This window comes from Dendrobates tinctorius, unplaced genomic scaffold (genome assembly GCF_039654945.1).
Source record: "Dendrobates tinctorius isolate UK_male_01 unplaced genomic scaffold, ASM3965494v1 ptg000005l, whole genome shotgun sequence".
NCBI classification, from domain to species: domain Eukaryota; kingdom Metazoa; phylum Chordata; class Amphibia; order Anura; family Dendrobatidae; genus Dendrobates; species Dendrobates tinctorius.
Window position 1 is genome coordinate 34,129,804 of NW_027361673.1, and position 17,317 is coordinate 34,147,120.

The 17,317-nt window shown below is 40.7% G+C and overlaps 1 protein-coding gene across 2 annotated transcripts in view; it reads right to left on the reverse strand.

The window, feature by feature from the left end:
* Window positions 1-17,317, reverse strand: part of CPNE4 (copine 4) — a 662,462-nt gene that overhangs the window by 85,428 nt on the left and 559,717 nt on the right. For both annotated transcript variants that reach the window (XM_073569453.1, XM_073569446.1), the window contains one exon: window positions 3,958-4,091. In XM_073569453.1, coding sequence (XP_073425554.1) covers window positions 3,958-4,091 — 134 coding nt within the window. The remainder of the gene's footprint in view (window positions 1-3,957; window positions 4,092-17,317) is intronic.

Genomic DNA, 17,317 nt, shown 5'->3' on the forward strand with positions numbered 1-17,317 from the left:
TTCAGGGGCTGGGGCATGCTGGGATTACAAATACAAGTTGCGCTTCCTCCAGGTGTCACCTTTTCAGAGTGATCCCTGGCTATTTAGCTGGCTGGCAATGGTCAGACCTATGTCAGTTGTAGCTTTGCTTGGTGGAGTGCGTGCCCTTTGCTTTAGTGTTCTGCTGTTTTGATCTTTTGGTTCCTGACGTCGGACCTTGCCTTTGCCCCTTTATCTCAATCCGCACTGTTTTGAACTGCTCACTTTGGACTGTGACCTGTTTTCTATTTTGTCTTGCCCTTCTGCCCTTGACGTGCACGCTTGGAATTTGATGCTGGACTCCTTGACTCTCGTGCCTCACGGCTTGACTGTGAGAAGTGATGATAGCCAGCATCACATTGGTACAGTGGTCCACATGATTTCTTATGCATTTTCAGTGCTCATCACTCCTAGTCATAGAATATATGACAAAAAAAGATTTGCGCTTGAAACACGTAAGAATTCATGTGAACCACTGTACCATGTTTTCAAGTGATAATAAATAAATAAAATTAAGATTTATGGCAGTGCTGGACCAACTTTTTTCACTGTGTTTAACAGTTTTAATTCAGCACTTTAGAAGTGGGATAAAAATTGTAAAAAATTTTGAAAATAAGAAAAGTAGAGAATTTAGCTTCATAAATGGTGAGCAAATCTGCAACATTTATTTACAGTATGTTATTACTCAATGATTAAAAGGTTGTCTGTGTCTTTTCTTTTCTCTGACCAAAAGATAAAGTTTCTGAACATGGTGCTCCCTTATATTAACTTCCATAATAAGATCTATAAAAAGGTATCTTCTAAATAAAACAAAATATCCAGAGGACAGGTGATAAATGTCTCATCACTAATGGCCTCACTAAAAAAAGGGATCAGAGGCTTCCATTTTTTGCTGCACAACCGAAGGGTGGAGGAGTTTGAATAAAGCTGTGGTTGAGCATGTACGGTGTCACTCAATTCACAGTCGATTGCGATTCTTGGCTACCTCTGTGGTCCAATAGTATAGGTTGGCAAGGTTCATATTTGATTACAATTTATCACTGTAGACTTCTAATTCTTCTTCTGCCCAAATCTGAGTGAAGAAAGAGAAGCTAAATGCAATGTTCTTCTGACATTCAGATCCTCAACAGGACACATGGTTGTGGATCATGGAGAAATGAGTAAACCAGCAGAGGTGCTTACAGTAAGATAGTATAGGGAATTGTTGAAGCTACAGTATGTGTGTGGCCTGACATAAATTATCATCTCAAATTATTTTCATTTATTTTATTCGCTTATGCAACACCATTTAATTTCTGCAGCACTTTACTGACATCATCACCGTCCTCTTTGGGGCTCACTGTCAGCAACACCGCACTGCACTTGCTCACTGAGCCAGTGCGTGTGTCCTGAGTAAGACAAACTGTGCTCAGAGATACCTGTGGAGCGGGCAGCAGCAGAGAAGATGCGTGCTTCAGACCTGCAGGACCTGAAGCACGTGACTGCTGGGGGCGTGGCCTAAACTCCAGAGAGCTAGAAGCTGCAGGAAAACTCCTAGAATGGTAACTACAGAACAAAGTTACTAATTGGCATAAACAGGGACATAAACCAGATCAGGCCAGGGTCAAAGCACGAGATAGCATGACAATTACCAAAGGGCTAGACAGAATGGATAGTCAAGACGTAGCCAAGAAGTCAGAAACCAGAGAAGCAGATATACAGTACAGAATCAACAGGCAAACTCACAACGGGGGACAGAACCAGATCAGAACCATATAAGCAAGCTATAAGACAACGAATAGGCACACAGGGGACAAAACACTCAGCCAAAGGCAAAAGTATAACTGACAGGGATTGGAGTTTCTCAGGGCTATAAAAAGCTCTCCCTGAACCAAAGAGAGGCCATAATAATTAACCCCAGGCGTGTAGGTCAAAGCCTGCACTGAGCTCAAGACATTAACCCCTGACGTGCAGGTCAAAAACCTGCACTGGGATCATGACACTCACAATCTAAATTCCTTATCATTATGTCGTTGGGGTGTGGGTGGAAACCGGAGCACCCAAAGGAAACCCATGATAACACAAGGAAAACATACAAATCTCTGGCAGATGTTGTACTTGGTGGGATTTAAACAAAGACCCCGGTGCTGAAAAATAACAGTACTAACCACTGCGCCAACATGCTTGATACTTTTTTATTTCAATCTATGCCCAGCTTTTAGCAAACTATTCACTAGAATAAAATGGTTTGTGTGCATGTGAACTTCCACCGGCTGATTGTATCAAAGTCTGGCTCAAAATTTTAGTTGCTGACATTGGTGGTGTACATTCTCCCTCTGTAATCCAGTTAATTCAATTGCCTTTTAAAGTATTACTGGTTTTCCACATAAATGCCTGGTTAACCCATTTAATATTCTGTTTACTGCTTAATATACTTACCTACATTTCACCCCCCTCTAATACACCCTAGACCACAAGAACGAACCAGCACTTCTACAATAGATTCATCATTGAATGTGGATACTTCACACTAGACCTTGGAAATCAAGGTCCCAGAGTCTGGGGAAACCATCCAAGCTGCTTGAGGTCTAGTGTGAAGTGTCCACAATCAGTGATGGTTTGGCGTGCCATGTCATCTGTTGGTGTAGGTCCACTGTGTTATATCAAGACAAGAGTCAGTGCAGCCATCTACCAGGAAATTTTAGAGCACTTCATGCTTCCCTCTGCCAACAAGCTTTTTGGAGTTGGAAATTTAATTCTCCAGCAGAATTTGGCACCTGTCCACACTGCCAAAAGCACCAATTCCTGGTTTAAAAACAACAGTTTCACTGTGATTGATTAGCCAGCAAACTCACCTGACCTTAAACCCATAGAGAATCTATGGGGTTTTGTCAAGAGGAAGATGAGAGACACCAGACCCAACAATGTAGATGAGCTGAAGGCTGCTATGAAAGCAACCTGGGCTTCCATACAACACCTCAGCAGTACCACAGACTGATTGCCTACATGCCATGCTGCATTGATGCCAAAGGAGCCCTGACCAAGTATTGAGTGCATTAACTGAACATACATTTCAGTAGGCCGACATTTCGGATTTTAAAATAATTTTTCAAGCTGGTGTTATAAAGTTTTCTAATTTACTGAGATAATGACTATTGTGCTTTCATTTGCTGTAAGCCATAATCATCAACATTAACAGAAATAAACACGTGAAATAGATCACTCTGTTTGTAATGACTCTATATAATATATGAGGTTCACTTTTTATATTGAAGAACTGAAATAAATTAACTTTTTGATGATATTCTAATTTTGTGAGACGCACCTGTACATGAGAATGCTATTCTGTCCTGCATATTCGAACATTTTTACAACAGTCAATAATCAGAAGAGAAGCCAGTAGTTAATGTAGGGAACAGTGCCTTACAGTATCCTATTCCTGATATATTTGTATTGTCATCTAGTGTAAAGCACTTAATGATTTCTTTGCCAAGTCACTCTCCAAACAGCAGATCAATTGTACTTGGCACTGTAAAATTGCAAATATACAACTTTATCAAATAAATATTCATGTCTTATCTACATTGTGCTAGACATTATTAGGCGTCATTCCGTAACATTTGATTGAAAATAATCAAAAGCCAGACTGCTTCTCCTTGTATACTGTAGCAAGGTCGACTAGCAAGCGCTCAGCTTATAACAAACTGGATTGTGTTACCTTCACAGTCTGAGATACTCGGCTATGGAGCCTGCTTATTATTTAGTATAAAAGGAACCTTAAGCCAGACTTTGGGGAATACCTGTAGAGGTGTTGCGGTGGATAAACATCTTCTTGCATCAAGATTCTTGAAAATAATTATAATGCTACCGACAAGCCAGTTATTAGGACATTGTAAACAATTACAGAGTGATATATAATAGGATCCCCTGAGAAGGCCGCTGCAGCAAATCATATGTTACCTGTCATAGTCTTGGCAAATCTCCCCAACAGCCACCAGTGCTTTGAGATACTCATTGGGTTGGTAAGGATGGATATAGTGCAGGGAGCAACTGTTCCGTGGGTCACCATTCGATGCTGTGAAATCAATTGCTACCTAGAAATAAGCAAAATGCATCAAAATCCTTCTTACTGTATATTACAGGGTTAGCAAACCTTCTTACTGTATTTTATGTTAAGAGCTTCAAAATGTATTTAAACAAAAGTAATATGTAAATTATGTACATGTACTATCTAGGATAAATTATTAGATAGGGTCTAGCACAATTCTAATAGGTAAAATTATTTTTGTATAATTAGTTATCAACTACAACAACTTATAGTTTCAGTCAAATGCAAGAATATCAAGAGCGTCTTGATATCTAGAAGATCTCTGTTCTTCATCTAATCAGCACAAAGCCTAACCTTAATATAAATGTCTCCCATGTGCCCAAGCCATAGCCATAGTTGAGAAAATATGCAATATGTTCTAGTTATAGGAATTATATATTTGTGCATCAGTCCTCTGTTAGTTGCTTAACACCAGGTCCTGGCCGCTTTGCTTTTGGTCCTGTGCTCAACAACACAGGAGGGAATCTTCCACTTAAAGGGAACCTATCACATGAATAAATGCTATTATGATGGTTTAATGAATCCTGCATTGAGCAGGGGTTGGACATGATGACCCTGGAGGTCCCTTCCAACTCTAACATTCTATGATTCTATTAAAATGCAGATATGAGGTTAATCTGCAAGTAAGTAGCATTATGAACCTGCTTGGAGCCCAAACTTTAAGCCCCACTGCCTGGAGGAAATGAACTTTATTCCTCTCGGCAGTGTTCTGGTTTAAGTCATGTGTGAGGCATCGTCGTAGGTTCAGTCAGCACTCTGTGTAGAGAGAGTGGCGGCAATAACCGGTCAGTCAGTGCCGGGGGAGCAGTTACAGCCGCTGCTCTCTATACATGCAACGCTGATTGACTTCACACAGGTTCCTTCCTGTGACTGAAACTCAAATGCTGCTAGGAGTAATAAAGAGTTAATTTCCTCCCAGCAGCAGGGCTCAAAGAGCAGCCACCATGCAGGTTCAGAATGCTATTATCCTGCAGATTAACTCCATACCTGCATGTTAATAGCGGTTTTCACATGACAGGTTTCCTTTAAGCCCATAACCTTAAGTAGTGTGTCAGCCAGCCCCCTTCTTCTCTATGTCATTTACTAAAACAGGAATTGATGTCCTGTATTATACACAGGATGAGAAGTGAAGCAGTGAAGCAAAAAGAATCTTGCATGGAACAGTTAAATGATGATAGGAACAGCTGATGATGGATGGCACTGCTAAATATAATAACATTTGTAATAATCATAATAATAATACATATTCCGCAGCACTTTACATTTCAGAGGGGATTTGTACAGACAATAGACATTACAGCATAACAATAATCACATAGATTATAACAAATATCAAGATGAATGAGGGCCCTGCTCGCAAGCTTACAGTCTATGAGGAAAGAGGTAGACACGAAAGGTGGGTGGTAACAGTTGCCCTGATTGTTTAGACCAGCCATAATGTTAAGTGTGTAACAGTACAGACACAGAGGGCTAATGGATGCATAAAGCATGTGGGAACATGATGCGGGGAACCTAGTTATGGTAAAACTTTTGACTGTGCCACCCAGGGATAGATTAGGTTAATGTGTTGAGGTGGTAGGCCAGTCTGAATAAATGCGTTTTCAGGGCACTCTTAAAATTGTGGGGATTGGGGACTAATCGTATTGACCTGGGAAGTGCATTCCAAAGAATTGGCGCAGCACGTGTAAAGTCTTGGAGACGGGAGTGGGAAGTTCTGATTATTGAGGATGCTAACCTCAGGTCATCAGCAGAATGGAGGGGCGGGTAGGGTGGTATACTGAAACAAGGGAGGAGATGTAGGGTGGTGCTGAGCCATGGAGAGCTTTGTGGGTGAGGGTAATAAGTTTATACTGAGTTCTGGAGTGGATGGGTAGCCAGTGTAATGACTGGCACAAGGTAGAGGCATCGGTGTAATGATTGGTGAGGAATATGATCCTTGCTGCAGCATTCAAGACGGATTGGAGAGGGGAGAGTTTGGTAAGAGGGAGACCGATTAGAAGAGAGTTACAATAGTCGAGACGAGAGTGAATAAGAGAAACAGTAAGAGTTTTTGCGGAGTCAAAAGTAAGAAAAGGTCGAATTCTAGAAATGTTTTTGAGGTGCAGATGACAAAAGCGAGCCAGTGATCGAATGTGGGGGGAAAAGAAAAGTTCGGAGTCAAGTATGACCCCAAGACAGCGAGCATGTTGCTGGGGAGTAATAGTGGAACCACACACAGAAATGTCAATGTTGGTTATAGGTACATTAGTAGAGGGAGGAAACACAAGGAGTTCAGTCTTTGACAGGTTCAGTTTCAGATATAGTGAGGACATGATGTTAGACACAGCATTTAGACAATCGCTGGTGTTTTCTAGAAAGGCTGGCGTGATGTCAGGAGAAGAAGCGTATAATTGGGTGTCATCAGCATAGAGATGGTACTGGAAACCAAATCTACTGATTGTTTGACCAATAGGGGCAGTGTACAAGGAGAAAAGGAGGGGGCCTAGAACCGATCCTTGAGGAACCCCAATAGTAAGGGGAAGGTGAGAGGAGGAGGAACTGGCAAAAGATACAGTAAAGGAGCGGTCAGAGAGATAGGAGGAGAACCAGGAGAGAATGGTGTCCTTGAGGCCAATGGAATGGAGCATAGTGAGGAGGAGCTGATGATCCACAGTGTCGAATGCTGCAGAGAGATCCAAGAGAATTAGCATGGAGTAATGACCATTTGATTTAGCTGTTAGTAGATCATTAGAGACTTTAGTGAGGGCAGTTTCAGTAGAGTGTAAAGAGCGGAAACCAGATTGGAGAGGGTCGAGAAGAGAGTTATCAAAGAGATAGCAGATAAGACAGGAGTGGACCAGGCATTCCAGGAGTTTAGAGATGAAGGGAAGATTAGAGACAGGTCTATAGTTAGCAGCACAGTTTTGGTCGAGGGATGTTTTTTTTTTTAGTAGTGGATGTATGATGGCATGCTTAAATGAGGAGGAAAAGATACCAGTAGAGAGAATGAGGTTAAATATTTTAGTTAGGTGAGGGGTGACAGCAGGGGAAAGCGACTGGAGGAGATGTGACGGAAAGGGGTCACTGGTGCAAGTGGTTGGGCGAGAAGATGCAAGGAGCCTGCTTACTTCTTCTTCTGTGACTGGTTCAAAATCAGAGAGTGAGCTAGATGTAGTGTTGGAGGGAGGACAGTGCATGGTATGAGGTGATTAATTTCCTGTCTGATCTGGTCAATTTTTTCTTTGAAGTAATTGGCCAGATCGTCAGTTCGGAGCTCCGTGGTTAGGGCCTGTACTCTTGGGTTGAGTAGAGAATGAAAAGTGTCAAAGAGACATTTCAGGTTATTGGACAGTGAGGTGATGAGGGTGTTGAAATAGGTTTGTATTAACATGTAGGTTATATTACTTAAAGGGAATCTGTCAGCAGGACTTCACTACTTAAGCTATTTATATGGGCACATAGCTTTTTCAAAGACAAGTCCAGCAATACCTTTATATGGCCAGTGGGTTTCTCCAGTAATGAGAAATCAGCATATGAATTGATATGCAAATGAGCCTGCAATGTTATTGTAAATCTGAAGTCTTTCTCATTCCAGGACAACTCCTTTCCCAACATTGGCACTTCCTGCTTGACTGCGAACTCCTTTGCCTGAAGTCATACAACATAGAGGTTGTCAGTCAAGCAGGAAGAAGCAGCACTGGGCAGGAAATAGAGCTGGAGTGACAAAGGCTTCTGATCTACAAATAGCACTTCTGCCTCATTAGCTTATCAATTAATTGATTTCTCAGTAATGGAGTAATATAACAATGAATCTGTGGTTATTATTTTGTTGTTAGTTATTATTAAAAGTTAATATGTGATACTGACAGATTCTATATCTGGAATTGCTGGATGGGGCGTATTTCTAGTGCTATTAAAGAGATACTTATATTGATTTTCTGAGCACTATATGGCATTATTATTTGGGAACTGTATACCAATATATTGTTGTTCTATGTACCTATTGTGATTTTAGAAGTGTGCACTCTACATTTGATTCTGGGGGATATTCATGTGCACCTTGTTAACAGGGCTTGTTACATTTAGTACACAGCAGGACACCCTGCACTTGGCTACAATGCATCCATTTAAGGCTACGATGTAGAATTCTGACTGAATCACTAATATTGATCACATTCTTTTAACTTAAAAGCTTTGGGAAAACTTGTGAAACCAAACAGGTACATTACTTGTGTATGTAATAGTCAGTTTTTATGACTACCAACTGCTTAGGAACAATAGAAGAACAGCGTGATGGCGAGGAAGTTCTCATTAACGCTTTAAATTAGTACAAATGTCTTTGTGGTGTCTTCTGCAACCTTTGCTTATCATCACAGTTACTTTTCTCATCAAACGCCTCAGTCTTCACAGCTGCGGCTTCTCTAATCCTCACACTGTGATTTTTCTCTGAAAACACGTTTAGTAATTGAAACAGATATTTAACTGCCACACACACACCACAGGATGAAAGGGTTAAGGAGTATCACTTATGGATCTTACAGCTAAGTTCAGAAGTACTATGAAACGCATGCCGAGCATCTTGTTGAGGCCAATAGAGAAAAATGTATGCAACACCTAGAGTGATTGAACTACTCTGATCAACGACCCGAAGGCTACTGAACACTGCTGGTGTCAAACTAATGAGCATGTGCAGTATTCTGTAACCTGACATGAATGAGCATGTGCAGTATTCTGTAACCTGACATGAATCAGTACTTGAGCTGTCATGGTCCACCCCTTAGTGTCTTTGGGATGCAGTTATTGACAGCTCAGCCATCCAATCTGGTACAGGGGCGTGCTGAGCTGTCAGTGTGTTGAGTGACAGCTTGGTCATCCAGTCCGAGGGAGGTTGTTTATTATTCCAGGTAATTGCCAAGCTACTTAACTAGGCTGTTACTCCAAGACTTCTGCCAGACATACAGTCATATGTTAAAGTTTGGGCACCCCTATTAATGTTAATCTTTTTTTCTTTATAACAATTTTGGTTTTTGCAACAGCTATTTCAGTTTCATATATCTAATAACTGATGGACTCAGTTATATTTCTGGATTCAAATGAGGTTTATTGTACTAACAGAAAATGTGCAATCTGCATTTAAACAAAATTTGACCGGTGCAAAAGTATGGGCACCTCAACATAAAAGTGACATTAATATTTTGTAGATCCTCCTTTTGCAAAAATAATAGCCTCTAGTCGCTTCCTGTAGCTATTAATGAGTTCCTGGATGAAGGTATTTGTGACCATTCCTGTTTACAAAACAATTCCAGTTCAGTTAAGTTTGATGGTCGCCGAGCATGGACAGCCCGCTTCAAATCATCCCACAGATGTTCAATGATATTCAGGTCTGGGGACTGGGATGGCCATTCCAGAACATTGTAATTGTTCCTCTGCATCAATGCCTGAGTAGATTTGGAGCGGTGTTTTGGATCATTGTTTTGCTGAAATATCGATCCCCTGCGTAACTTCAACTTCGTCACTGGTTCTTGCACATTATTGTCAAGAATCTGCTGATACAGAGTTGAATCCATGCGACCCTCAACTTTAACAAGATTCCCAGTGCCGGCATTGGCCACACAGCCCCAAAGCATGATGGAACCTCCACCAAATTTTATTGTGGGTAGCAAGTGTTTTTCTTGGAATGCAGTGTTTTTTAGCCTCCATGCATAACGCCTTTTTGTATGACCAAACAACTCAATCTTTGTTTCATCAGTCCACAGGACCTTCTTCCAAAATGTAACTGGCTTGTCCAAATGTTCTTTTGCAGACCTCAGGCGACTCTGTTTGTGGCGTGCTTGCAGAAACGGCTTCTTTTGCATCACTCTCCCATACAGCTTCTCCTTGTGCAAAGTGCGCTGTATTGTTGACCGATGCACAGTGACACCAGGAATGGGTTAACAGTGCTAGGGGTGCAGGCTCTGCGGCACCCTGGATTCCTCCTGCGGGCACTAAACGCTGTATCTGTTTGCAGAGCCTGCACCCCTAGCGCTGTTAACCCATTCCTGTAGCCCTGCTTTATCCAGTCACATTAATCCAACTCCAACCAGATAGACTCGTGCTCCAGCCTCTATATAATACCAGCAGCATAGATTTTGCTACCACCTAAGGATATCTATTACCCTATCTGTATCTTTTGCAGTTTTCTACCAAAGGAAAAAAAAAAAAAACCTTTCTGATGAAGGTCCGTTGTTGGACCGAAAACGTTCATACGATATGAGTCTATTTTTGTCTGGATGCTAAATAAAGAATATACTGCTTCTTCATTTTTGAGTGCCAAGTATTTTTGTACATACTTAACTGTGAAAAGTGACTCAGCATCACAGGGTTCTATGCAAAACGATTTTTTGATAAAACATATCTCCATTTCACCATCCAATGCGTATGCTGGATGTTGGCTGCGGATATGTTGGTAAAGCTATGTATCTGAACCCGTTCCACATAAGTCCTGACTGTATTATAACATATGAAGGGTTTCATAGGAGATTCATAAAATTACACAACAATGCAGGACTTTTGCACTCCATCGTTCTTAAAAGTCTAAAATTTTAAAACACTCCATTAGTTATCCTGTATGTTGAACATGATGAAAAAAATAACATGAAACACCAGAATAGATATTTTTTGGCCACCTTGCCTCCCCCCCAAATGGTATAAAAAGCAATCAGACAGTCATGTGTACCCAAATGAATGGAAAAATAAAAAATACCTTTTCCTTTTGATCTAATTGAAATGACACAGCCAGGAACAAGGTCTCTCTGCTTGAGCTGGATATCAACCAGCTAACTGAAATCAAGTAAGAGCTGGACTGACTGAAAACAAATGTTCTCAGCACATCTCTAGGTCAGAAGCGTTTTATCTTCCCACCCATCCCAGTGTATATTGTAAGTAATGTTAAAGAAGCACTCCTCCCATCAAAGATTTTATCTTTATATATTGCAATCATCATATTATATAGCACTGTGTACTTATAATTGCTCATTTTACCTTTCTACCCAGCTAATTCTTCTGTTTTTCATTAAGTTTATGACATCGCATGATTAAAAACTGACTAGCTGAATCCTTCTAAGTAGGGATGAGTGGACCCGTGGAAGTTTGAATTCTGGTACTTTATTCCAAAGTTTGGTTTGGTTACCAGAACTGTACCCAAACTTGAACACAACCCGAACCCCATTGAAAACAATGAGGACCCAAACTTTTGAGCTGGAAAATCTTTCACTCTCTTGGACTTCCCCAGGAACACCAAACTTTGCAATTGACTTCCGAGAGAAGTCCATGTTTAGGGTTTAACACTGGGCACTAACTATCCAGTATGAACCCCAAACTTTTAAGTTCTGTTTTGCTCATCTCTACTTCTAAGCTCTATGTAGAAACATAAGATCAATTTTCCCTGTACAAGTCATGAACCACTGCAAAAGTTCCTGGCAGTGTGGAGGAGTGGAACAGCTAGGTCAGGAGTTAAATGATTTTTGCAGGGAAAAGAGACTTCCTATTTCTACATGGAACAGAGAAAAAAGAAGAGTTAGCTGTGTAGAAGGACAAAATGTGCAACTGTATGTACACAGTGCTATATAATATGATTGCAATATATGAAGAGGATGAAACTTTGATGGGAGTGCTTCTTTAATAGAAACGTCTATATTTTTGGCCATTTCAGTGCTGTTGAGAAATTTTCTTCCCCCTTCTTGTAATGGCAAGATGAATTAATAGTTTAGTAGGTGTCTTTCTGAATTGCTGTTGCCAATGCTTATTCAGACAAAAAAACATCAAAAACACAAACAATTGACTTGGCACACATTTTAAAATATATAGTGAAGGTCAAGTTTAAATGTGGAGAAAACGTGTGCTTGAAATTTAAACAATCTCACTGAGTTTGCTAGCAATTTATTCAGTTTTTTTTCTATGCATATAAAAAAATCCATCCAAAGCACATTATGTGCAAAATGTTGCAGATTTTGTTACAGAAATTTTTGCAATTAAAATTCGGTTCCATTTGTCTGAATGGTGTTCAAAGCTGGAAAGTAATAAGCAACTCTTTGAACATAGGGCTGTGGAAAGAGACAGAAGCAGTAGCTGAGGCAATGAAGGAAAGGCACCTGCTGTCACATGGATCTATTTGGAAATCCTCCCGCAATCTCTCCTGTTCAGTATGATATGAAGGGGGTATAAGCAAAACTTCACACGTCAGATGCAGTACATGACGTCAGTGATTCATCTTGAAAAGATGTTGGATGTAGAGTACACAATATCTCTGGAAGTAGAGGGGACTGTCCAGCGGGCAAAACGTGATCCATTTTTAGAATGGCAAATTAATACAATTTTGTCACCATTCTTAGAAAGTTGCTTACTTTTAGCAGTATTGCTCATTAGTTAGACATTTTAGGTAGTTATTATTATTATTTATTTATATAGCACCATTGATTCCATGGTGCTGTACATAAGAAGGGGTTACATACAAATTACAGATATCACTTACAGTAAACAAACTAACAATGACAGACTGATACAGAGTGGAGTGAGGACCCTGCCCTTTCGGGCTTACATACTACAGGATGGTGGGGAAAGAGACAGTAGGTTGGTGGGTTGCAGCAGTTCCGGTGTTGGTTGAGGTGATATCACCGGTAGTGGTGAGAGAGAAGGAGGTAGCGGGGTCATTGCAGGCTGTAGGCTTTCTTGAAGAGGTGGGTTTTCAGGTTCCGTCTGAAGGATCCAAATGTGGTTGATAGTCGGACTTGTTGGGGCAAAGAATTCCAGAGAATAGGGGCTATTCGGGAGAAATCTTGGAGGCGGTTGGGTGAGGAGTGAATAAGTGTGGAGGAGAGAAGGAGGTCTTGGGAGGACCGGAGATTACGTGAGGGAAGGTATCGGGAGATTAGTTCAGAGACATATGGGGAAGACAGGTTATAGATGGCCTTGTAGGTCAGAATTAGTAATTTGAACTGGATACGCTGAGGGAATGGGAGCCAGTGAAGAGATTTGCAGAGGGGAGAAGCGGAGGAGTAGCGAGGAGAGAGATGAATTAGTTAGGCGGCAGAGTTAAGGATGGACTGGAGAGGTGCGAGGGTGTTAGCAGGGAGACCACAGTAAAGGATGTTGCAGTAGTCGAGGCGGGAGATGATGAGGGCATGGACAAGCATTTTAGTAGATTGAGGGTTGAGGAAAGGACGGATTCTGGAAATATTTTTGAGCTGGAGGCGACAGGAGGTAGAAAGAGCTTGGATGTGCGGTTTGAAGGACAGGGCAGAGTCAAAAATTACTCCGAGGCAGCGGACTTCTGGTACTGGGGAAAGTGTGATGTCATTAATTGTTATAGCTAGGTCGGGTAAAGAAGATCTGTGAGATGGAGGAAAGATGATGACTTCAGATTTGTCTACATTGAGTTTGAGGAAGCGAGAGGAGGAGAAGAAGGAGGATATGGCTGATAGACACTCTGGGATTCTGGACAGCAGAGAGGTGACGTCTGGGCCAGAGAGGTAGATCTGAGTGTCATCAGCATAAAGGTGGTAGTGGAATCCGTGGGACTTTATGAGTTGAAAACCCCTTTCATTTTTCCAGTTCAATATTATAATGATGAGTAGTCTTCTAATCTCTTAATAGTTTTTCAAACTCATTTATTTTTCTAATAACTTTAAGATCTTATTTCTATCTGTACCAACACCTATTATTTAATTCCTCAGAGTTACTTAATATTTGAAAAAATTGAGATATTGATAGATTTTTTTACAGTCCTGATTAAATATTTTGTAATAATATACTGAGGCCAATATACTTAGTGGCATAATGCTATTAGTGACAATCATAGATTATGGGATCCATGAACTGAGGGAGTTCCCACTGCAAAACAACATTGACTCTACTACTGGTGTCTTGTTTCAATGGTGTTTCTGTCCTCAGGATACAATGGTGCAACAGGAAGCCATTGGTTCTCTGATCCACCATTTATCCTGTGCATCTGAGTCTCAGCACAGCAGGTGTGATGACATCACTAGTTCACACCTGCTGCACAGATGCACTGTCTGTGCACTGCAGAGGCCAGAGAAGTGTATCTGAGAAAAGGGGGCAGATGATTGTTTTTTTTTGTTAGAGTTAGTTCCTGTTGGGGCATTATACTATGTGCAAAAGCTGTTGGAGCCGTAAAAATGTTTTTAGAAGGCTGCAGAGGCCATAAAACTGTGTGGGTGGAGCTGTAGGGATCCATGCTACTGTCAGGGGTTATTGTGGGATCCATCTTATTGATAGGGTGGGGAAGATGTGGGGGCTATCATACTGTTTATGGTGTGAGGATGATGCAACTATATGGGGTTCTGTTAGGGCTATCTTACTGTCTGGTGTGGCTGTGGGGGCAATCATCACTTTGTTAAAGGGCCTGTGGGGACCTCATACTGTGGGGGCCTAATACCATATGTGGGGGACATTATAATATGGGAGGAGCTATGGGGTGCATCATACTATGTGTGGGGGTTATGGTTGCCATCATACTGTGAGGATGGCTGTGAGGGCATTATACTGTGTGATAAAGATATGGTAGTCTTCATATTGTGTAAGGTGGTTAAGTGTGCCGCACACCGTGTAAGGGAGCTATGTGGGCCATCATACTGTGTGGAGGACATTGTGGGGGAAAAATACTGTGTTGGGAAGTTACTGTAGGGGCATGATACTTTGTATGGGGGAATGGTAGGGGCATCATACTTTGTGAGGAATTCCTCTGGGGGCATCACACTGTGAGGGTTCACTCTCGGGCCTCATAATGTGTGCAGTAACTGTGGGAACATCATACTGTGCTGGGGCAGTGTGCCAGCATCATAATTTGTCAGTGACATTGCGGAGTCATCATGATGTATGGGTGTTATGAAAAAGCTATTTCTAGTAGGTGAGAACACTTAAAGTGCTTCAGTAGGTACACAGGTACTGTGTGTGCTGCAATACATGTTCCTCTCACTGTCTTTAAAAGTTTAGAGGTACAGTTGTGCTCAAAAGTTTACATACCCTGGCGAAATTTTTGCTTTCTTGGCCTTTTTTCAGAGAATATGAATGATACCACCAAAACATTTTCTCCACTCATAGTTAGTAGTTGAGTGAAGCCATTTATTGTCAAACCACTGTGTTTTCTCTTTTTAAATCATAATGACAACCTAAAACATCCAAATGACCCTGAAAAAAGGCCAAGAAAGCAAAAATTCTGCCGGGATATGTAAACTTTTGAGCTCAACTTTATACCCTTCTGTGACTGCTCCCATGCGCAATGATCCTGCCTACGCCATCATTTTTTTTTTTTTTGAGGGATGGGTGAAACCCATGATTTCTAAATGGGCCGTTGAATATAGCATTACAATCTTTCTTCAAAGTAACCACAATATATTTCTCTTTCATTTAAATTATTTATTTCAAAATAATAACGAAAATGAGTTGTGAATGCTACATATAGACCCTCATTCACATTCGTTTTGCATTTGGGATATATTTTTAGCCTTGTTCCTGCCATGGCTTATTAACTTCTTAAAATTAATTCTAATTAATTCTGGATCTTCACCTACATTTAGAAATGTAAGTTGATCATTTAAATAGTTCCCAAGATTTTTCATGTTCTCCAAATATCATGAAATAGAATCATATTTCTAATTTGAGTAGTGAGTATTAAGTTCTTGCAAAGATTACTTCTGAGTGTGCAAAGATGAATAATTTCCGCTCTACTTTTGGGTTACAAAAGTTAATAATCCCATTAACTGACTCTCATCATAGTAGCCCAATTATGTTTTGGAGATTTAGAAAGAAAATGCCACTTTACCATTTAGAAATTTGTAGTCTCTTAGTTAAAATCTCAAAATGTATTAATTCGTTCAAGAAAAACATAATAAATACCGAATTCAAATATTAAATCTTCATGTTTTTATAGCTAGAGTATCATTTGCAATATGTACTGTTCATTAATTTTAGTAGGCAAATTAGCTTTTCTCCGGGAGAAACACAACTGTCTCTCTAGTGCACTTACCGGCAGATACTAGACATTGTCAAATCTTTTGAAATTCAAATTTGCTGGTGTCACCAATTTTTTCCAAAGATTTTAATTTTCGGAGAATAAATTTGCCACGTATGTCAATATTGGAAAGCCTCTATTCGAACACTCAAAAGTCTCCTAAGACTCTATTGAACCCCCTTTGAGTTCCTTAGTGCAAACACAGTATTATGAAAGTCCAAGTAAACTCAACCTATCTGGCTAAGTGAAATTGGATGGTAACCAGTGTTTAATTTTTCCTTAAAGTTATCTCCACCTTATCAAGAAATTCAACATACCGTATATACTCGAGTATAATCCGACCCGAGTATAAGCCGAGGCCCCTAATTTTGCCACAAAAACTGGGAAAACTTATTGACTCGAGTATAAGCCTAGGGTGGGAAATGCAGCAGCTACTGGTAAATTTCAAAAATAAAAATAGATACCAATAAAAGTAAAATTAATTGAGACATCAGTAGGTTAACTGTTTTTGAATACCCATATTGAATCAGGAGCCCCATATAATGCTCCATACAGTTCATGATGGCCCTATAAGATGCTCCATACAAAATACACCCCACATAATGCTGCACAAATGTTAATAATGGCCCCATAAGATGCTCCATAGAATAATATGCCCCATATGATGCTCCATAAAGGTTATGGCCCCATATGCTGCTCCATAAAGGTTATTGCCCCATATTCTGCTCCATAAAGGTTATGGCCCCCATAAGATGCCCCATAGAATATGCCTCATATGCTGCTCCATAAAGGTTATGGCCCCATAAGATATTTCATAAAGTTTATGGCCCCATATGCTTGTCATGTCGGACACTGTTCACACCAGGGTGTCCGGCAGACAGCGGTAATACCCTGTTGGGTATTCTGTTCCAGTCGGGATAGGGTTAACCAGGTTGTCATGCTGGCTGAGGGCTGGGCCACGCCCTTGGTCTTTAAATAGTTCGTCCTGACTATGGGCGTCGCCGACTATAGCTTTAGCCTAGTGCTAGCAATACCGGTCAGCAGTGGTGGTGTTGGAGCGTCTGATATCTGGTGCAGTATATCCCTAAGTGGTTCTTTCTCCAATCTGTTGTATATATTTTTGGTTGCCCTTGCACATTATTGTATTCCCTTGTGTATTAACTGTGTGGTGTTTCTTTTACCCCTGTCCATACGTATTTGTGGAGTCTGGTGTCTGGTCCCCTCAC